Below are 22,722 nucleotides of genomic sequence, written 5' to 3'. Positions count from 1 at the left end.
TTTTGTGTTAAAATGAGCATTATTACAAAAATTAAACTTGAAAAAATTTAAGTTATGGCTATTAGAAGGCAAGGAGGAAAAAACAAAAATAATTGGTCAGTCATTAGGGGTACGTTCACATTGGTGAGTCGGAAGTGGACAATCCATGGCAGATTACGTTGACCTTAATAGAGTCTGCTGCAGATCCTGGAATACCCCTTTAAGTTTGTGTTCTATAGCTTTAATTACCAATAAGTTCATCAGAGAAGAAATTGTCTTTTAGCCTTTCTCCTCTTTTCTGAACTGATTTATGACAAGATCAAAGGTCAACATTAATATGGCCATAAACAGAACTTTCTTTAGGAGAGGAAAGAATGGCTAATAAGAGGCCTGTCCGACAAATGCTTTTCTGATGGACTTTATTGATAACAGACACTGGAGAACACAAAGTAAATATTTGTAGAATATAGTTTTTGTACTATAAAGAGTACACAGAATATAAAAATATTCTTTTAAAAAGGTGTCATAACCTTGAACAAAAAAAGTTACTAAAATATAGTAAATTTATATTACTGTCACAAAACAGGCCACTACCAGTATATTTAAGCAAAAATTTTGAAATGATTTTATAATCACAAGTTTTCCTACTTGAGAGCCTTCTGGTTTAAAACCCATTTGAATTAAACCACTAGATAAATATATAGCAGCAATAAATAACAGGCTGTTACTATACTATATTTGAGGCGACATTATCTCCTACTGTTTAGTATAGGAAGTGTCATCGTAGTGCGTCTTACCCTTTTCTAAAATATCACAAAATTTGTAAAATGCCATACTGCTGAAATGTAACTACTTTGAATCTGCCAGCATTTCCAGCAATCTGTTTTAAGTGTATTCATATAGAACTTTGTGACCTTATGAACTTCAAATGTTAAAGCATTTTTAAACCATTATGAAACAGACAATGTATAAGTATAATGTTACAGGCATGAAATTTTACCTAACCTGCTCAAAAAAAAAAGAATAAAGGGAACACTAAGATAACACATCTTACATCTGAATGAATGAACTAATAGTATGAAATACTTTAGTCTTTACATAGTTGAATGTGCTAACAACAAAATCACACAAAAATTATCAATGGAAATCAAATTTATCAACCCATGGAGGTCTGGATATGGAGTCACACTCAAAATCAAAGTGGAAAACCATACTACAGGCTGATCCAACTTTGATGTAATGTCCTTAAAACAAGTCTAAATGAGGCTCAGTAGTGTGTGTGACCTCAACCTGCCGTATGACCTCCCTACAACGCCTGGGCATGCTCCTGACGAGGTGGAAGATGGTCTCCTGAGGGATTTCCTCTTAGACCAGGACTAAAGCATCCGCCAACTCCTGGACAGTCTGTGGTGGATGGAGTGAGACATGATGTCAAAGATGGGGAACGGGCAAGCCAGTCCACAGCATCAATGCCTTCTTCTTGCAGGAACTACTGACACTCTCCAGCCACATGAGGTCTAGCATTGTCTTGCATTAGGAAGAACTCAGGGCCAACCACACCTGCATATGGTTTCACAAGGGGTCTGAGGATCTCATCTCGGTACCTAATGGCAGTCAGGCTACCTCTGGTAAGCACATGGAGGGCTGTACGGCCCCCAAAGAAATGCCACGCCACACCATTACTGACTCACCGCCAAACCAGTCATGCTGGAGGAAGTTGCAGGCAGCAGAACATTCTCAACGGCATCTCCAGACTCTTTCACATCTGTCACATGTGCTCAGTGTGAACCTGCTTTCATCTGTGAAGGGTGCCAGGGTGAATTTGCCAATCTTTTTTTTTCTGCGGCAAATGCCAAACGTCCTGCACGGTGTTGGGCTGTAAGCACCACCCCTCATCTGTGGACGTCGGGCCCTCATACCACCCTCATGGAGTCTGTTTCTGACCGTTTGAGTGGACACATGCCCATTTGTGGCCTTCCGGAGGTCATTTTGCAGGGCTCTGGCAGTGCTCCTCCTGCTCCACCTTGCACAAAGGCAGAGGTAACGGTCCTGCTGCTGATTTGTTGCCTTCCTACGGCCTCCTCCACATCTCCTGATGTACTGGCCTGTCTCCTGGTAGCGCCTCCATGCTCTGGACACTATGCTGACAGACACAGCAAATGTTCTGGCCACAGCTCGCATTAATATGCCATCCTGGATGAGCTGCACTACCTGAGCCACTTGTGTGGGTTGTAGACTCCTACCCATGCTACCACTAGAGTGAAAGCACCGCCAGCATTCAAAAGTGACCAAAACATCAGCCAAGAAGCATAGTGACTGAGAAGTGATCTGTGGTCATCACCTGCAGAACCACTCCTTTATTGGGGGCGTCTTGCTAATTGCTTATAATTTCCACTTGTTGTCTGCTCCATTTGCACAACAGCATATGAAATTGCTTGTTAATCAGTTTTGCTTCCTGAGTGGACAGTGTGATTTCACACAAGTGTGATTGACTTGGAGTTACATTGTGTTGTTTCAGTGCTCCCTTTATAATTGTTCAGGCCTTTATAATTGTTTTTCAGTATTAGAAAAACAGAGCTTATTTCTTCCATAAACAGAGCCACTCATGTTCTCATTTTGTGTGTGGTATTGCAGCTCAGTTTCGTTAAAGGGGTATTCCGGGCAAAAACATCTTATCCCCTATCCAAACGATAGGGGATAAGATGTACGATTGTGGGGGGCCTGCTGCTGAGACCCCCGCGATCTCCCTGCAGCACTCGCATTCTATGCGGAGCTGCATCTCCAATTTTGGAAACCTCCGGGTTTCCGGGACTTGGGACGAGACGTCACGCCCCCTCCATAGACAAGAATTGAGGGGGTGTGGCGTGACGTCACGTCCCCAGTCCCGGAAACCCGGAGGTTTCTGAAACTGGAGACGCAGCCCCGCATAGAATGTGGGTGCTGCAGGGAGATCGCAGGGGTCCTTTGGATAGGGGATAAGATGATTTTGCTTGGAATGCCCCTTTAAGGTTACCAAGTGGTAATACTACACACAAACTGAGGACAAGTGTGGTGCTGTTTTTAGAAAAAAAGAAATGCTCTTTTTCATGTATGGATAACCCCTTTAATAGACAATTACTGCAGGCTTTGTGTCCATGCAGCAGATTTGCTTTGGACTATCAAAAGGATTTGTGAGCAGAATACAAACCATAGATCCACAAGTGAAGTACAGTGCAGCACACAAGAATGGAATTTAACATTTTATAATCATTACAATGGTACAGAACTTACCTATCGATATGTAATGCATATAATACATATGTAAAACATATGAGGGGAGAGTTATTAAAACTTTCCAGAGGAAAAGTTGCTGAGTTGACCATAGCAACTAGATCGCTTCTTTCATTTTTGAAAAGGCCACTGAGAAATGAAAGAAGCGATCTGATTGGTTGCTATGGGCAACTCAACAACTTTTCCTCTGGACAGGTTTTGATAAATCTCCCCCATGGACTTTACCATGGAATTCACTATATGAAAGTCATTTGTGCTATAAAAGCATTTTTTACACTTCGTCATTGATCAGCTGCCTCCAGACATGGTATGGCTGATCACACAGCCTCCAGACGTGGCATCACTGATCACACAGCCTCCAGACGGGGCATCACTGATCACGCAGCCTCCAGATGGGGCATCACTGATCACGCAGCCTCCAGATGGGGCATCACTGATCACACAGCCTCCAGGTGGGGCATCACTGATCACACAGCCTCCAGGTGGGGCATCACTGATCACACAGCCTCTAGAAGAAGCCAGGTGAACAGAAGACAAAGTAGTATGCTTTAGTAGCATCACTGCTGTTCTAGCCCAGTAATTGGCATCAGTCACAGCAGTCAGACCCTACCAATTAAACACTGATAAAACCCAATAGACTCACACTGTCCAGAGACAATCCCTTGAAGTTTTTTTTTTTTTTTCAAAGTAAAGTTTATTAAAGTTTCACAAGAAAATACAGAACAATTCCGTTCCACCCCAAGAAAGTGAATAACAGCGTTAACCTGACACATTCTCTGACCATTGGGGGCCCTTGAAGTTTTTAACACAGTTTCATTATGCCTTAGAGTACAATGTATGCAATTTTTGTTATTGGAGCCATATTTTACAATATACAGTACAGACCAAAAGTTTGGACACACCTTCTCATTCATAGTTTTCTTTATTTTCATGACTATGAAAATTGTAGAGTCACACTGAAGGCATCAAAACTATGAATTAGCACATGTGGAATTATGTACATAACAAAAAAAAAAGTGTGAAACAACTGAAAATGTGTCATATTCTAGGTTCTTCAAAGTAGCCACCTTTTGCTTTGATTACTGCTTTGCACACTCTTGGCATTCTTTTGTTGAGCTTCAAGAGGTAGTCACCTGAAATGGTTTTGACTTCACAGGTGTGCTGGTGTGGAGGCGGAGGTGTGATGGTGTGGGGGTGCTTTGCTGGTGACACTGTTGGGGATTTATTCAAAATTGAAGCCATACTGAACCAGAATGGCTACCACAGCATCTTGCAGCGGCATGCTATTCCATCCGGTTGGCGTTTAGTTGGACCATCATTTATTTTTCAACAGGACAATGACCCCAAACACACCTCCAGGCTGTGTAAGGGCTATTTGACCAAGGAGGAGAGTGATGGGGTGCTGCGCCAGATGACCTGGCCTCCACAGTCACCGGACCTGAACCCAATCGAGATGGTTTGGGGTGAGCTGGACCGCAGAATGAAGGCAAAAGGGCCAACAAGTGCTAAGAATCTCTGGGAACTCCTTCAAGACTGTTGGAAGACCATTTCAGGTGACTACCCCTTGAAGCTCATTAAGAGAATGAGTGTGCAAAGCAGTAATCAAAGCAAAAGGTGGCTACTTTGAAGAACCTAGAATATGACATTTTCAATTGTGTCACACTTTTTTGTTATGTATATAATTCCGCATGTGTTAATTCATAGTTTTGATGCCTTCAGTGTGAATCTACAATTTTCATAGTCATGAAAATAAAGAAAATTCTGAATGAGAAGGTGTGTCCAAACTTTTGGTCTGTACTGTATGTCTAAATTATTCTGCGCATAGATATGCCTCATTTGGAGTTTTTGTTCACCCATCCCCTCCCACAATCTGTGTCTATTGCCAAAGAGTGGAAATTCTAAGCTTTGTACAAAAAGAGACACAGTAAACTTGTTTTTGTTTTTTCTCAGTCTTAACTGACATCAGGTATACACAAAAAAAAAAAAAAAAAAAAAGAATTCTCCGCATCAAAATACAAAAGGTTAAATGTATGAGGTCCTTAAATTAAAATATACTTTATTAATACCAAAGAGTATGAGGTCAATGAAATTCTCACCACTCTCACCACCTGTTTAGCTTGGATCTAGCCAGCATAGGATCAAAAAGTTGAATGACCCCAGTTCAGTCCACAGTTAATGTGACTTCTTTTGGGGTTAATCTTTATTATTTTCTAAATGATCCAAAGTATTTAAGTTTATTATTATGGCTGCAAATCCATGCCTAACTGCAGTCCAATGATCTCCACTAACAGCATTACAGTAGAAATATGAACAGTCTAGGGGACTTAACCTCTGTGCACATGCAGTTAGAAAATGCAAATGCTATTTTTGCATCAATGGCAGTAAAAGTGCAATGTAACTTACATAATGCAAAGATCAGGAATATCAAGTAATTCATAAATTTTAACAATATGCATTTAATTATATTATATACAATGTATTAAGTGTAAAATATCTTGGTTGGTTTTAAAACTCAAATTTAAAGTTTGAATTCTAGAGAACTTGAAAAAGACTCAGACAACCCTAATGCAAGACATTTTTGTAATACATCACCTTTTTCTAAGAAAAAAAAGGCACGTAGATAGTAGATGTTACTATATTTTGTGGTGTCCCGGTACCGTATTACATACGTTACCTTGTGGTGAGGTCCCCAAAGTCAGAGTCCCTAGGAACGGTGGGGGTCCTCTTTCTTAGTTAACCCCTCGTCACCCCTCAGTAAATTAGAATTTATGTAAATACAAATGTAAAGATGTATATTTAATTTTCCTACCTTGTTTCGCGTCGCGGGACCTGCGGGTCATGTGGCTTGGTTCGGAGCTCTATGGTTTGCAATGTAACGGTGAGTGACAGCTGATATGGACCATTCCAAAAACGGCCAGCCCCTGCCCATATAAGGGAGCTGCGCCATTTTATCGCTCTCTTGTTCCTGTGCTGCCAAGCAAGCAGCATCGCTCTTGGGTTGCTGACACTGGATGAGGTAGGACCTCCGCAGCTTTCAAGACAATTACTAGGCCAAAGCCTTGCTGCCTAGGCCTGCGCTAGAGACAGATAGTTCTTACAATTCCCCGCAAGATCTCTGGACCTAATCCAACCCCTAAATCTATGCAAATTCAATCCTCCTAATCTTGAGACAACTTTCCGGTCCTAAGCAATTGTCAGTCCCTGCTGTGCTGTCTATATAGACTCTGTTATCTGGACTGTTACCAATACTGCATGTACAGAAAATCTTCAGTAAAGTTCCTGCAAGTTTTAAGTTCAGCACTGCTGTGGACAATCCATTTATTTTACACTCACCTATCGGTCTTGGAAAGGGTGGCGATAGGCCCAGAATCACTACAGAGTTTTAACCCTCACCCTGGCATCACGAGTGACAAGGGTTAACAGCGCCCATTATATTGAACAGCAACACCCCAACTACCCTACACCCCCACAAGGCTTTACCACAATTTTATTTAGTGGTATTCAGCCAGTCCAGTGAAGCAACTGGAATAGACAATTCCTTAAAGAGGACTGTCTGTTTTAGTAAGTAATTATGTTCCACCAGAGCTTCATTTCTTATAGCTCTGTGTTGTACCATTTATAGAAATAAAAGAGTCTTCAGGCAGGATTCAGGAGACGAATTATAAACTTATGACCCGATGATAGAGTCCTTTTTGTTCTTCATAAAACATTTCCTCATGTCTTAAACTCCTTCTGGAGAGGCGGAAGGGAAGTAGGCACGATGTTCCATATTTGGTGGGGTTGTCAATTGCTCCAGCTTTTTTTGACTATGGTTAAAGACCTAATTTTTAGGATTACAGAGACTCTGATAGATAAAGATCCAGCCCTTCTTTTGATATCTGTCTTACCGGGTTCCCTCTGCTCTATTTCCAAGTCAATGCTATTGAGGAATACAATGTTTCATGTTTCACATAAGGATCTAAGCACCAGAGGTCAGAAACTAGTCAGTCATTTTTATTTTTTTTACATTTAGCAAAGTTTGATTTTAGGTAGATTAAATAAACTGATACTGAGCTCAGTCCTTGTCATCTGGCTTTGGTCTAACAGCATCATTGGGATGTATCAGAATGCTTTTGTTTAACAAGAATACAGTACAAAAAAACTGCCAGAAAACTGCGGCTACGGACTACAGCATTATGGTTCTTTTACCAGAAGAGAATATAAATTTGCAGTGACTTTTTACAGAAAACATCCGTAATTACTTTAACAACGTGCCCTTTATTATTAAGTCCAGACAATACAGAATTTGCAGAATGTAAAAATAATATAAATAATTGAAAACAAGCAGCTAACATCATCTACTTGTTAATAATCCAGATTAATAATTACCATTCCAAAGAGAAGTGCGAGCGTCTCATAATCAATCCACTCCACTACCTTCACCAAGCTGGGTCTCTATAATTAGAGGACAGAAGAATGTATTAAATAAAACTGTTAATTACCCATATAATGATCAGCTGCAGAGAATATGCACTTCATTTAATAATCAGCCATTCTAATATACTTAATGAATGGAAGTTAACATTTATATCATCATCCTTTCCTATGCTGCCTGTTCACAGCCATTTATAGCCCCATTTCTTTTTTCTTTTTTGTGTGTATTTTTTACTCTAACGCTTTTCTTCAATCATTTTATAGCACCCTGTTTTATTGTGTGCTGTCACAATGTAATATACAGATATGATGTAATATACAGATATGCAGTATAAATTAACCGTTCTAGAAACGCCATAAGCCCAAGATATACAATTTACAAATCAATACTGTTACAGGTATATGTTATTTAAACTACATTTAAAATTCCTTTAATTTAAAATGTAAATATTTTATGGAAAAAATATCTACATGTAGAGGGCATGTGTAGTTATAGATTTTAAGTTACATCCCTACAATAATCCTACAGAAATAATTAGTACCTTTTGCCTTTATTTGCACTTATTATTAGGCTCCTTTCTTGCTTTCCCTCCCTTCTGAACTCAAGTCAGTATAAAAATTAGCGCAGAGGAGGAGGGGTAGTATCAGATACTCCCTGCTACTTCTGTATTATAGAGCCATAGGGAGCAGGATCCCCTCTTCAGTATGTGCAGAATATGGAAGGCATCATATAAGTTAGCCTCCACTCACTAGCTCAGGGCGACTGATAATTAAAGATGGAGCCTGCAGAGCAGAAATCAGGTAAAACGTACTATATACCATTAAGCTATGTTTTGTCCAGGAATAGTGCTACTTTACATTAAAGTCCACTGCAGATTTTAGGCAGCAGATTTAGATTTTGACTTCAGTAGATCGCAAATATACTACCAAACGGGCAGGCTTTACACACTCTGGGGGACATGTATCAAAGATTTTACCCCTGTTTTGTGTGTATTTTTTTGCGCAAAATTTTGCGCAAGCCCTTTTTTTGCGCAATTTTTTTGCGCACGTTTTGGTAGAGCATGTCCTCCAGATGTGGCTGAATCAGGGTACCTTGGAGTGACATCTATAGTACACATGGATTTATTAACTGCGTACTTTTTTTTTTACACCAAAAATTTTGCTGCAAGAGCAGTTTTTTTTGCGCAAATATAAGCCATCTTGGACTTAACGTAGCAAGATGCTCTAAATCATTGATTCTATTTTCCAAAGAGTGGATTTAGGAGATTACTATATTTACCCGCAATTTATGAAGCTCATTGCACTTGATTGATAAATTTAGCTCTTCTGCACATAATTTAGAATTCGGGAAAAGGGGTAAAATGCTTCTACCATACACAAATAATGATACATGTCCCCCTCTGTCCAGATACAGAGTGGCCAGCCCACAGAGTGTAAGGAGTTGACTGGTGATGCATAGAATTGTCACTTACCTCCCCAGGCCATACAACAAACAGTGGTGCATAGCACACTGCTGTTTGCTGTAAAGTAAACAGGAGACCTTTTCTGAACAGAGCTTTCCAGTCAAGAGCAGAAGGTTCCTGCTCCTGAGATGGGCACCGGACTGTATAGCATACATTGTATACTTTCTGATCAGTCAGTAAGGAAAAAGTTAAGTGGCAATGCTCTGCATCACCACTTGAGGCTGTGTTCACACATTGGCATGTCCTCACGGAAAATCTCTGTGCGGACACTCCGCAGAAAGAATGGACATGTTCATACTTATGCGGACACTGAAATCAGAATTTCGGTGCCAGAATCTGATTGAATACAATGGTACTCGTGCTGCCGCCGAATCTCTGCGCAGAATTCCACATGGAAATTCCGACATGTGAACATAGCCTAACTGTTTTGGGGCCAGCCTTTAGGGATAACCTGATGGTCCCTAGAGGATGCAGTACAGCCAGGAGGAGGGAGGGGTGTGTTTTTGGGTGTGTTTCCCCATTACATAATAGTCATCCAGGTGTGGGGTGGTAGTAAGCTGGTATCAGGTGGAGGGGTATAGCTTTGGTTTGTTTTTTTGTTGTTGTTTTCCTGCAGGCAGCGTAAGCATCTTTATGGAAAAAAAAAAAAAAAACCTTCACCAGTTAACCTCTTTAAGCTGGGTAAGGCCAAGCTTCATCTGCTTGTTTACCTGGCTAGTTATGAAAGAGAGGATTGGGGTCGGGGGAGTGTGGGACCAGCCCCACTACCAGCCTGCTGAAGCATCCTTTTTTTTTTTTTTTTTCTTGGTTGATGTCACCCAGCTGTTCCCAGTACTCCTGTGGTTGTGGGTACTAGAGTAGTAAGATTATTGGAATCAGATTACAGAACAGTAGAACACCTTTGCACTCATAGGAATTTAGGAACCTTATAGCTTGGACAGGGAGGAATGAAGGTTTCTAAAAATAGGCTGTGATGACAGTACACTGAATGTGAAGAACTACTTTAATAAGCACTAGCCCTTTAAGAGGAAGACAGTAAAGTATCAGGATAGAAAACTCAAAGCAGTATACCTTAAAAAAATAAACTATAAAATGAATGAACATAAATGAAAAAAAAAAAGTCATTGCATGTGTCTAAAATGCAAGAAAAAAAAATCCAAGCACCTAAACAAATAAAAATAAAGTTACAGTGAGCTAAAGAGAATCCACCATGTAGTGTGTATTATTAGATGTAAGTGATTTTCAGTTAGGAATCCTCATTCTGCACTGGCCAAGGAAATGATGCTGAAACTTTTGTATGGTTCTGTTCATATGAAACAAATGAAAATGACTGCCTGAAGAAAACTATCACATTTCCCCACTCATTTATAATAGACAAGGGGAGTTAACAATTACAATCGATGGAATGAATTGTAAAGTGACCTTTGGTGATAATAAAGTCATTTTCCAGGATTATAATGAATCTTGCCATAGGTCAAAACATGTGAAAGGCATATAAAGTCATTGATATGGCCAGCAGATCTCAATCTTATTGAAAGTGAAGGTGAAAATGAAAAAAAATATATATATTTAGGACACTTTTCATTCTGCAAAACTGTCAACCGCTTCTCAAGAGAGCAGAATGTTGTTCATCATTAGCCATGTCAGTGCCTCAAACAATTCAGGAATCATAGAGGTCTGGAAAGGTGAAACTGAGAATTCCATATTTTTTCCATATTTTGTCTCTCCTTTATTAGGAAAAAAAATATGTTTGATGAATTAAAAGGATTTACTTTTATAGTTAAAAGGTATGTTCCATGAAACCAGAGTGTTCAGGTATAACAAAAATATTTTGTCATTTCTGGGATTTGTGCATTTGCTAAGTGATAAAGCGGGGTGATTCTTTGACTTTTGCTAGAGGTATTATGCAGGCCATAACATTGGATCAGTACACAACGGTACTTGCATTACATAACTTAAGTTATTATTATTTTCAGGAATATTGAATTTATACCGAAAACAAAGATATTTAACAATCTGCCCAGCCCTTCCTTCTCCATAGTAGCAAGATGCCGATAGATTACATATCATTTTATGGTGACAGGTTCCCTGTTAGTTTAAGAAACTGACAGCTAGTTCACCTGCACTAAAGCCATGTATACTGGGTAATAGTGTGAATTAAGAGATGTAAAATGAGGGGTTGCTCACTGAAATCCGTTGGCTAGGTGCTGTGCTATGCTTTTAAATAGTGTTACTCTTAATACTCATTGGAGAATGGAAACCTGCTGGCTGAGCTCCCCTGTCTCCACCATATTCCCGTAAGCCCTGTCTTCATTATTATGTTAATAAAGGCTTCAGGTAAGCGCTCTGGTCCCTGTGCGTTCACCCGCTGCCTTCATTAGCATGATAATGACGGTAGCGAGTCAAAGGGGGAATATGGAGGAGAAAGGGGAGCTCGGCCAGCCAGCTCCCTGCCTCCAATGCACACTGGGGTGTATTAAAAATAAAACTATTTACAACCATAATGCAGCACCTAACTGACACATTTCAATAAATAACACATCATTTTAAAGCTCTTCAACCACATTTTAACCCAGAATATTGTGTTTAGTGCGGGTAAACTAGCTGTAAGATTCTCCATAAGGTGCTTAAAGTATCACTCTAGTGGGGCTCACCACAGTTTGACTAGAAGAGAGGCAGCTCCCAACTGGCAGTCAGGTTGCCAAAACGTCCGTTTTTTTTTTTTTTTTTTGGGGGGGGGGTTGCACTTGTTTGTACATTTAGTTGTTTTTTTTTTTTGCACATTGTATATTTTGTACATTGTTCCTGACAAACATGTGCTCTGCTGTATACGTATGGCATATGAGAACGAAGTATCACAGTATAGTCAGAAGTTCAAAGGAGTTTTAGATGCTTTATTAAATCTTATTATGCGCAACTTTTCCACAGATTGAATTCTAGGCAGTCCATCTGTCAATGTAATAAAGCAGTTGAAACTCCTTTTGCCAATTGACCAAGTGAGCATCAGAAGAACTCAGTGCTGTCTCAGAAGAACTCAGTGCTGTATGGCAAATATGTGGTGGGGAAGTATGGACTGGGCTGATATACAGTTAGTTCCAGCTGGTAACTGCATTCTGTTTGTTCCCTTTCAGCCCCTGATCACCCTCACTGTGTGTGACACAATAGCAGGTGTATGATTGTAGTGGAAGCCCTCCAGGCCACTTGTAGTGCAATGCCTATTACTGTCCATAGACAAGGTGTCATGGGAAATTGCCAAAATGACCATATACTCCAAAACATTGATCCCTGGATTTTAAACTGCTTCCCCTTATTTTCAAGATCAGTTGGGTCCCAAAAGTTGAGCTCCATTGATCATCAAGTGATCATCATATCCAGCAATGTGTCTCTACGTTATAAAATAGGAAAGTTAATTTATGTAATCTGGTGGTTATGTTTTGTTTTTGTTCTCATTACCAGTTTTTCCAATAAAAAGTTTAACATTTAACCATTACCTAATAATTGCAGTCAATTGCAAAACATCTGCTGTTTTTATTGCTTCCATGTAATAGGGCGTACAGACTGATTGATAAAATGTGCCAAGTTATATAAATGTAGTTAAGGTGTAATTAATTTTAATGTGTCACAGGCTATATGCCAGAAATGGTGCAGCTTCCATTGGATATTTATAATAAGAAGTTATCCTGTCCAATTTACATTTTAAAGTGACATTAGAAAAAGAAGTCTAATAAAAATGAAGCCTTAGTTAAACTTCAGGTATATTCATTTAAAGTGTACAACATCATGTTCAGCTTTGAAGCTTGGTATTTAACCCCTTAAGGACTCAGCCCATTTTGGCCTTAAGGACTCAGACAATTTAATTTTTACGTTTTCATTTTTTCCTCCTCGCCTTCTAAAAATCATAACTCTTTTATATTTTCATCCACAGACTAGTATGAGGGCTTGTTTTTTGCGCGACCAGTTGTCCTTTGTAATGACATCACTCATTATATCATAAAATGTATGGCGCAACCAAAAAACACTATTTTTGTGGGGAAATTAAAACGAAAAACGCAATTTTGCTAATTTTGGAAGGTTTTGTTTTCACGCCGTACAATTTCTGGTAAAAATGACATGTGTTCTTTATTCTGAGGGTCAATACGATTAAAATGATACCCATTATTATATACTTTTATATTATTGTTGTGCTTAAAAAAAATCACAAACTTTTTAACCAAATTAGTACGTTTATAATCCCTTTATTTTGATGACCTATAACTTTTTTATTTTTCCGTATAAGCGGCGGTATGGGGGCTCATTTTTTGCGCCATGATCTGTACTTTTTTTTGATACCACATTTGTATATAAAAAACTTTTAATACATTTTTTATAATTTTTTTTTTAATAAAATGTATTAAAAAAGTAGGAATTTTGGACTTTTTAAATTTTTTTTCGTTCACGCCGTTCACCGTACGGGATCATTAACATTTTATTTTAATAGTTCGGACATTTACGCACCCGGCGATACCAAATATGTCTATAAAAAATGTTTTTTACGCTTTTTGGGGGTAAAATAGGAAAAAACGGACGTTTTACTTTTTTATTGGGGGAGGGGATTTTTCACTTTTTTTTTACTTTTACTTTTACATTTTTTTACATTTTTTTTTACACTTGAATAGTCCCCATAGGGGACTATTCATAGCAATACCATGATTGCTAATACTGATCTGTTCTATGTATAGGACATAGAACAGATCAGTATTATCGGTCATCTCCTGCTCTGGTCTGCTCGATCACAGACCAGAGCAGGAGACGCCGGGAGCCACACGGAGGAAGGTGAGGGGACCTCCGTGCGGCGTTATGAATGATCGGATCCCCGCAGCAGCGCTGCGGGCGATCCGATCGTTCATTTTAATCGCGAACTCCCGCAGATGCCGGGATCTGTATTGATCCCGGCACCTGAGGGGTTAATGGCGGACGCCCGCGAGATCGCGGGCGTCGGCCATTGCCGGCGGGTCCCTGGCTGCGATCAGCAGCCGAGATCAGCCGCGCATGACACGGGCATCGCTCCGATGCCCGCGGTTATGCTTAGGACGTAAATGTACGTCCTGGTGCGTTAAGTACCACCTCACCAGGACGTACATTTACGTCCTGCGTCCTTAAGGGGTTAAAAATGTATTCTAGAGCATAGGATGACTATCATATAAAAGAGCCCAGGATGCCAGTCCAATACAAAAAAAACTGTATTCACCTGCCACTGCCTCTCTGCTGGTACACTCGGGAAATGCTCACGCAGTCGATCAGAGGGCACAGTGGTGACAGCAGGGATCAACACCATCAAAATCAGATCACAGGAGGATCAGTGGCAGGTGAGGTCTTTTATGTCAGACTGTCACAAAGGACACTTCAAATGATATGGTTGTTCTCCAGAAAACCTTTCCAATGCTGATTTTCTAATATTCTTCTAATGCTTCTAATACTGAGATTAATATGGTATAAGCAAAAACAGCCTCATAACTTAAAAGGGGTACTCCACCCCTAGACATCTTATCCCCTATCTTATCCCCAAAGGATAGGGGATAAGAAGTCTGATTATGGGGGTCCAGCCAGGCACCCCTGCATTCTGGCCATTATATTCAGAATGTTGGTTTCGGGCGGCCGTAGTCGTGACATCACGCCACACCCCCTCCATTCATGTCTATAGAATAGGGGATAAGATGTCTAAGTTATGAGCATGTTTTCGCTTCTGAAAATTATGGATTTTTAGGATTTACTGGAAGAAAACTATAACTTTCACATGACAAACCCAATTGGTTGAGCAATTTTTTTACTGACCTCAAGGGTCTCAACACCTGGACAACCATTATATAAATAATAATAAAAAGGATATATAATAAGGTATATATATACACCTTATTATATATCCTTTTTATTATTATTTATATAATGGTTGTCCAGGTGTTGAGACCCTTGAGGTCAGAAAAAAATTGCTCAACCAATTGGGATATTATATATACACACACACACACATACACACACACACACACACTGTGTGTGTATAGACTGTGAAATATTTAGATTTATCGACTTACGTCACCAACTGCTGCTAAAGCTGCAAGCGCGGCCAAGGAGCCGATCATAGCTGCTAGAGTTCTGTGGACAATCTACAAAAATATTTATTCATTCAGGACTAGAAATTAAAACATTAATACATAATTAATAAGTTCTTGTCAAATTGGTCAAGACAGACAAACCGTTTCACAGTAAAAGATTTAAAAGAGAAACTTTTTATGTAAAAAAATATTAGGAAGCCTGGGTGAAAGGGTTGTAAGAAAGCAAGCCATTCTGGCTCAACCACAGTCCTAGATAGAAGCCTAAAGCAGAAAAAATTAAGATACATATTAAAAGTGTATTCATATTTACAATTATATAAATTATGTAAAGGTCTTCTATGCATTACTATGGGGGGAAAGAACAGGGCTTGCAGTTTGTAAAAAAAAAATTCAGATGATAAAACAAGTAATAGTTTCCAGACCTTCACTTCAACTAAGGCTGCATTCACACCACGTTTTTGCAATACAGTTCCCGTATCAGGTTTGTGAAAAAAAACGGATTCCTCAAAACCTGACTAAACTGTATTAAAACGTGTGTACAAATTTTTACCCGTATACAGTTAAAAACCGTATATGGTTTGAAACTGACATCCGGTTGCATCCATTTTTAAAGAAGAAAACGTATACGTTTTTAACTTTTCACTCCATTTTGAATAAAGTTGTACTTGTTTGATTGAAATTACAAGAAAAAAAACTGTGCAAAGTCAAAAACTGTATGGTGAAAACTGGATGGAACTGTATGCACATACAGTTCTATACGGTTCCCATTGACTCCCATGTTAAAAAAAAAATGTATACGGTTTAATACAGTTTTTCAACCGGACCTAAAGGCGTGGTAGACTACGGTTTTGGGTACAGGAAAAAACCTGACAAAACCGTACAGGATGCAAAACTGACACAACCTGATGCATCTTTTGGCATATGGTTTTCAATGGAGAGTCAATGCATACGTTTTCAAATACGGTTCCATATGGTCTTCACATACAAAACGTATACAGGGAACTGTGTTGCAAAAACGTGGTGTGAATGCACCCTAACAAGGATATTATGCATTTCCCTTTATAGTGTATCTGTATATTTTTGGGTGAAAAAAAGCTGTCCCTGCAGCTATTGCATGTGTGTCTCTGTGAGGAGACCAAATACAGGAAGGGCAGGAAAAGCAGGTCTCTGTACAAGCTCCTGGCTTGTCACAGAGCCTCCGCGCACAGAGCCCCACTTGTCCTCCACGCACAGAGCCCCGCTTGTCCTCCACGCACAGAGCCCCGCTTGTCCTCCACGCACGGTATCCATTTTAGGACAGTCACATCAGCCGTAACTCCGTCCTCCGTCAGGTGAAATGGCATCCCACCTCCTCCCTCGGGCATATCTCCTTCAGACGTCAGCCGCAACTCCCTCCTCCCTCTGAGTTTCGGATGAGAGACTTTAGGATGACAGTCATCCCTCAGACGAAAAACGTTCCTGCCGTGTAGCAGAGCTGAGCCAGTGTCGGCTCTCTGTTATACAGGTTCTGCTGTACACGGTATTCAATGTCGGCTCTGCTTAACAGACTCTGTAGCACATGTAGTGTCTGTAGTATACACATGCAAGTTTCACAGTTTCGACTATGCTGTACATGCTGTGCAGAGTCTGCTCTGCTATGCGGCAGGAAGTTACTTCTGAGGGAGAATCGTCTGTGGCATGATGGCGTTTTGGACAAGGGAGTTGTGGTTGAAGGATGACGGCGATTGGTGTGAGGGAGGAGGCAGGACGCTGTTTCACCTGACGGAGGACGGAGTTGCTTGCCCTCAATGCACAGAGCCCCGCTTGCCCTCACTGCACAGAGCCCCGCTTGCCCTCACTGCACAGAGCCCCGCTTGCCCTCACTGCACAGAGCCCCACTTGCCCTCACTGCACAGAGCCCCGCTTGCCCTCACTGCACAGAGCCCCGCTTGCCCTCACTGCACAGAGCCCCACTTGCCCTCACTGCACAGAGCCCCGCTTGCCCTCACTGCACAGAGCCCCGCTTGTTCACCCACACTTCCTCTATTTGGACTCCTTACAGAGACATACAGACAATAGCTGTAGGGACAAAAATACAAAATTTTTATCCAATGTATATTTAAAATATACATATAAGCTACATTAAGTAAAACGTATTTGTTAATGACAGGTAAACTTTTAAGTGAATTTCTATCTTTTAGTACAACATAATTAAAAAATGTTTTCATTTGTCCTAGTTAGTACAGTAGTTTTATAGCTGCTACTTTTTATCATATAGAGATCCAAATCTACTGATTAGACAGATGAATGATAAAATTGTATTATGTTATGTGTACAGTATTTTATATAAATATAGTAAGTGTTGGAATTTGGGCACAAGCACATAGCAAATCATGACTTGTGTAATTTCCAAGTTACTACTCAATCTTCATATGACTTAGATTTCATATGGAGGTATATTAAATGGCATTCCATATTGAATAACACATTTATTCTTCAATGGAAACATTGCTTCTGAAGGGAGGTATATTTATATAACAGTGCTATCGAGAGCATTAGAGATGAAGGAAGTTACAGTAGTTTGATTTGTCACAAACTTCTCGGCTCCGCAGTTGCTGACTTTAGCCTGCATAAATTAGTTCAGCTTTCAGGTGCTCTGGTCGGCTGGAAAAGGTGGATACAGTCCTAGGAGAGAGTCTCCTAGGACTGTAACCACCTTTTCCAGCCCACCAGAGCACCAGAAAGCTGAACTAATTTATGCTGAACTAAGTCAGCAAACCCCGAGCAGCGAGGTTCGTGACGAATCGCTGTAACTTCACTCATCTCTAGAGAGCATAATCCATTGGTGCACTGAATCCATCGTGACAGACCATGCCGCTACTATGGGGCCCAATCTTTTTTATGTTGTTGAAAATGTGCTCTTTCCAGGAAACTCAAATATCAGAGAATAAATTGGAGAGGGGTATTGATCAATGGGAAATAAGCACCAGGCCTTTCTGACCTGGGAAGAAAAATCAAATATCATAATAGGTCCATTATGATGATATTTGCTATGGGGGTCCCCTTTTTTTCTATCTACTCCACTGCTGAGCATCTATAGTTCTGCAAAAATAAACCTAGGGATCACCATGTGCCTCAGGCCCTGTATATCCTGTAAATATATCCTTTTCAGACCTTTTAGTATTATTGATCTTCCTCAATTTTTTCTTAAATAGAATACAAAAATTGCATTATTCGACATTTGTCCATTAATATTTTAATTACTTTAAAGAAGAAAAATGGTAAAAAGGTCATTTTTGTGATACTGCATGAAATAAAAATTACCAGAGAAGTGTATGCCATATATCTACATAATATGGTTAACTAGAATATTTTATACCTTGTAGTTTCTAATCCCCCATACTACTAAAATATTTAAGGTGTGAACACTGAGGAGTGCAAGAAGTACAGTGTTAATGTTACTTTGTTGTATAGGAAAGAGAAAAGTGGTGCTTCAAGACAGAAATAAAAAAAGAAATAACATTTAATAAAAAACACAATTAACACTGATTAATGTTTTATAGGAAGCCCAACTGGACTATTGATGGTTCTTACCTCAAATATGATTAACACATAAACACCTGCTAAGATAATGGCTGCAATTGTTACTTGGGTCTCAATGCTCGCACTAAGATATTGATGAGTTACAGACAGCGGAACGAGTTGAGTCTCTTGAAGAAATGCTTGAATGTTTATTGAAATCGTTTCACTGGAAATTAAATGTACAAGGTTAGTCTAACATTTTATAACTTGTTTTAGTAGAAATTAAATCGGAACATAATTAAACACATTTAGCAGATCTACAGAAAAGAACACTTTATTCTTAGATTGCCTCTTATTGATTCCACAAGACATTTACTCATATAAAGCAAGGGCAAATTTTTATGCCTCCACAAAAAGCTCCCGGTAAAACGGAAAAAAACAACAACAACTTTTTAATAGGTCCAGACTAAAAAATGGCACACCTTGCCTAGCAACTTCTTTGTAAGGGTAGGGTCACACACAAAAAATATGCAGCATATTTGACACTGCACAAAGTCCAATGCGCAGTGGTAAACATGCTGCATATCCTTCTGTAAGCTGATACCCAGCGGTAGCCCATTGTGTTCAGTGAGGTTTGGAGGCGGGGCTGTACGCCGATGTAACTGTGATGCGTGGCCCTGCCTACAAACCTCACTGAACACCCAGAGCTGCCACTGGGTAGCCCTGTATGTCAACTAACAACAGAATATGCAGCGTATATACCGCTGTGCAGTCGATTCTACGCAGCATGAAATACGCTGTGTATACTTAACTTATGTCTCTCCATGGTAATGTACAGATTGTAGGTACACAAGAAGTAGGGAGCACATGAAAGATTATGACTGTAGGATCAGAGAGAAATGGTTTGTAACCCTTACATATCTATGGCCTCATAGGAGTTGCAGACACAAAACAATTTAAAAATCGAGACACTTTGCCCTAGTTTTTATTTGCTGTGTAAAAGCAATTCTGCAAAGTGGTTTTAAAAATCTACATACGTAGCTTTTAATTTTGTCATTGAGATGGTCAATATTAGAGATGATCAAATCCAAATTTCCACTCAATTAAAAAAATAACAATTTTCTTCACTCCATTTTGTTATTACTCTAAGACTAAGATTCCACTTTTTGCAGTAAAAAAATGTAACAAAATGTTTATTTTCTATAACAAAATTTTCATAAATTTTTAAACAGGTACAATTTATTTGGGCGTCAGGGACCTAAAAATGTAAAAAGGGGCCATTTAAATGTAAAAATGATAATTTTTTAGAATTCATTTTGTTAAACTTATTAGTAATGTATTTTAATAATGTGTTTAATAAAGTTTGTGTGTGTTAAAAGATGTTTCACTTTTCCCCCCTTTATTTTTACAGTTTTTAGGTAGTACTAATACTCCCAGCATGGAACAGACAGTTCCATGATGGGAGTAGTAGTACCTGTACTAATAGACAGATCACCCCTGGGTCTGACACCCGTTGCGATCCTCCCATATAATGTATAGGTGCAGGCAGCCAGCCACTCTTCTGCGCAATCCTGCACTATGATCTGTGCACTATGTTCTGTCCTTTACATCATAAATTCATATTTCCTGCAGAGAGCTGTGATTGGCCAGATTGTTCCTGCCAATCACAACTCTCTGCGGGAAATATGAATTATATATTCTGAATTCAGGTAGAAGACAGACATGGTCGCACATCTACAATCTTGCACAATGATCTAATTGCTTCTCAGCATAATTTCAAAAACTAACAGGTTGTTAGTATATACGTTTTGATCAAAAAGTACAAAGCCCACCCGCCACGTCAAGGCCACCTATTAAGAGTGGGTCCCTAACGTCCCTAGCATAAAATGGTGTAGCACTGGGTGGCGACCACCACCGCCGCGACACCAGTGCCCACAGGGGGAAAGACCCACTGGCAGAGCGGCCCCAATGCCACTCAAACCAGTCCATGGGTCGCACCCACCCCCCCCCGCAGACACGGCAGCAACAGATGCCGCACAGCACCACACCAGTGTGAACAGGGTGCTAAAGCTAACTTATGCTCTCCCAGTCAGACTGGGAGGCTGCTAGGAAAGAAATGGCCCATGTGTAGCTAACTACTACTTATATAGGGTTGGGCTGAGGGGGTGGGGAAGAGTGCAGACACATGTTAAAAAAAAAAAAAAGAGGGGATAGAAAATGTGAATTCAGGTAGAAGACAGACATGGTCGCACATCTACAATCATACACAATGATCTAATTGCTTCTCAGCATAATTTCAAAGACTAACAGGTTGTTAGTATATACGTTTTGATCAAAAAGTACCAAGCCCACTCACCACGTCAAGGCCACCTATTAAGAGTGGGTCCCTAACGCCCCTAGCATAAAATGGTGTAGCACTAGGCGGCACCACCGCCGCGACACCAGTGCTCACAGGGGGAACGACCCACTGGCAGAGTGGCCCCAATGCCACTCAAAACAGTCCATGGGTCGCACCCCCCCCCCCCCCCGCAGACACGGCGCCGGGGCAGCAACAGATGCCGCACAGCACCTTGTTCACACTGGTGTGGTGCTGTGCGGCGTCCGTTGCTGCCGTGGCGCCGTGTCTGTGGGGGGGTGCGGCCCATAGACTGGTTTGAGTGGCACTGGGGCCGTTCTGCCAGTGGGTCGTTCCCTCCCCCCCCCCCCGTGGGCACTGGTGTCGCGGCGGTGGTGGTCGCTGCCCAGTGCTACGCCATTTTATGCTAGGGACGTTAGGGACCCACTCTAAATAGGTGGCCTTGACGTGGCGAGTGGGCTTGTACTTTTTGATCAAAAATGTATACTAACAACCTGTTAGTTTTTGATATTACGCTGAGAAACAATTAGATCATTATACAAGATTGTAGATGTGCAACCATGTCTGTTTCTTCTACCTGAATTCACATTTAATTATATATTCCTTAACAGGAGCTAAGCTGATACCAGGGAACATTACCTGAAAAGGTGATTTAACGAGCTGCTTTGCATATTCCCCTACCCAGAATGCCCGTGGAGTGCTTAACGGCCTTCTGAAGCTCCATTACACCAGGAGTGGTGGCCTCGCCCTGAGGTAAATACTCACCCTCTTTAGCTGCTCTCAGGCCTCTTACCCCAGCTAAGCCAGATCACCCTGCTCTGTACTGACGAGTGGTAAAACCACGAAACAGCTGTCTGCATATGGGTAGAAACTTCCCTTTTGGGGAGTAGTCTGGCTTGGCATAAAATCCTGATCAGCTTTTTATATTCCTTAACAGGAGCTAAGCTGATACCAGCTGGGATATTTCCTTTACTGCAGGTACTACTGCTCCCAACATGGAGCACATTCAGCTCTATGCTGGGAACTGTAGTACCTTGCTGCATTAATAGACAGATCACAGCGGGTGTCACTTCTGACACCTGTTGCGATCTGTCAATTAATGCAGGTACTACAGCTCCCAGCATGGAGCTGAGTGTGCTTCATGTTGGGAGCAGTAGTCCCTGCAGTTAAAGCGCAACTGTCACGGATTTTAACCCCCATAAACTAGCCCTAGGATGACAAAGTTGTTAGAAATTACAGTTGAATCATACCTTTTTTTGCTTTCTAGCCGCTTTAATCGGGCAAAATAAAAAATGCTTCTTATGAAATTCAGCAACAGTCAGATTTCCCCTGTATGTTAGCGCTGGGACAGCTGTGTGATTGACTAGATTGATTGCTTGTTTTCTACTATAAAATAATAAACAGTGTCCATTCTCCTGTGCACATCGGTGATGTGTTGCGGGGGGCCATCTCTTACAGCAAGCGCTTGCTCCCCATGGGCGGCTTAATGCAGTAGCAGAATGAAATGGCTGCTCGCATCACATAACCGCTGTGTACTCTAGGAAGACAGGAGAATGGGCGGCCAGCTGGCTCATTCTGCTACTGCATTACGCTGCGCATAGGGCCTTAGGGACAGAGCACTTGCTGTGGCCGCCCGCATTGCATCACTGCT

At 40.6% G+C, this 22,722-nt stretch overlaps 1 protein-coding gene across 5 annotated transcripts in view; it reads right to left on the bottom strand.

Annotated features, from left to right (window-relative positions):
- The window catches only part of OCA2 (OCA2 melanosomal transmembrane protein), a 429,791-nt gene that overhangs the window by 116,228 nt on the left and 290,841 nt on the right, over positions 1 to 22,722 (bottom strand). For all 5 annotated transcript variants that reach the window (XM_056555890.1, XM_056555889.1, XM_056555886.1 and 2 more), the window contains 3 exons: positions 18,788 to 18,941; positions 15,194 to 15,265; positions 7,618 to 7,683 (listed from right to left, as the gene is read on the bottom strand). In XM_056555890.1, the coding sequence (XP_056411865.1) occupies positions 7,618 to 7,683; positions 15,194 to 15,265; positions 18,788 to 18,941 (292 nt within the window). The remainder of the gene's footprint in view (positions 1 to 7,617; positions 7,684 to 15,193; positions 15,266 to 18,787; positions 18,942 to 22,722) is intronic.

The sequence above is a fragment of the Hyla sarda genome, chromosome 2 (assembly GCF_029499605.1).
Source record: "Hyla sarda isolate aHylSar1 chromosome 2, aHylSar1.hap1, whole genome shotgun sequence".
NCBI lineage: Eukaryota > Metazoa > Chordata > Amphibia > Anura > Hylidae > Hyla > Hyla sarda.
Note: the sequence above shows the minus strand (reverse complement) of the source record. Positions and strands in the feature narration are given on the sequence as shown.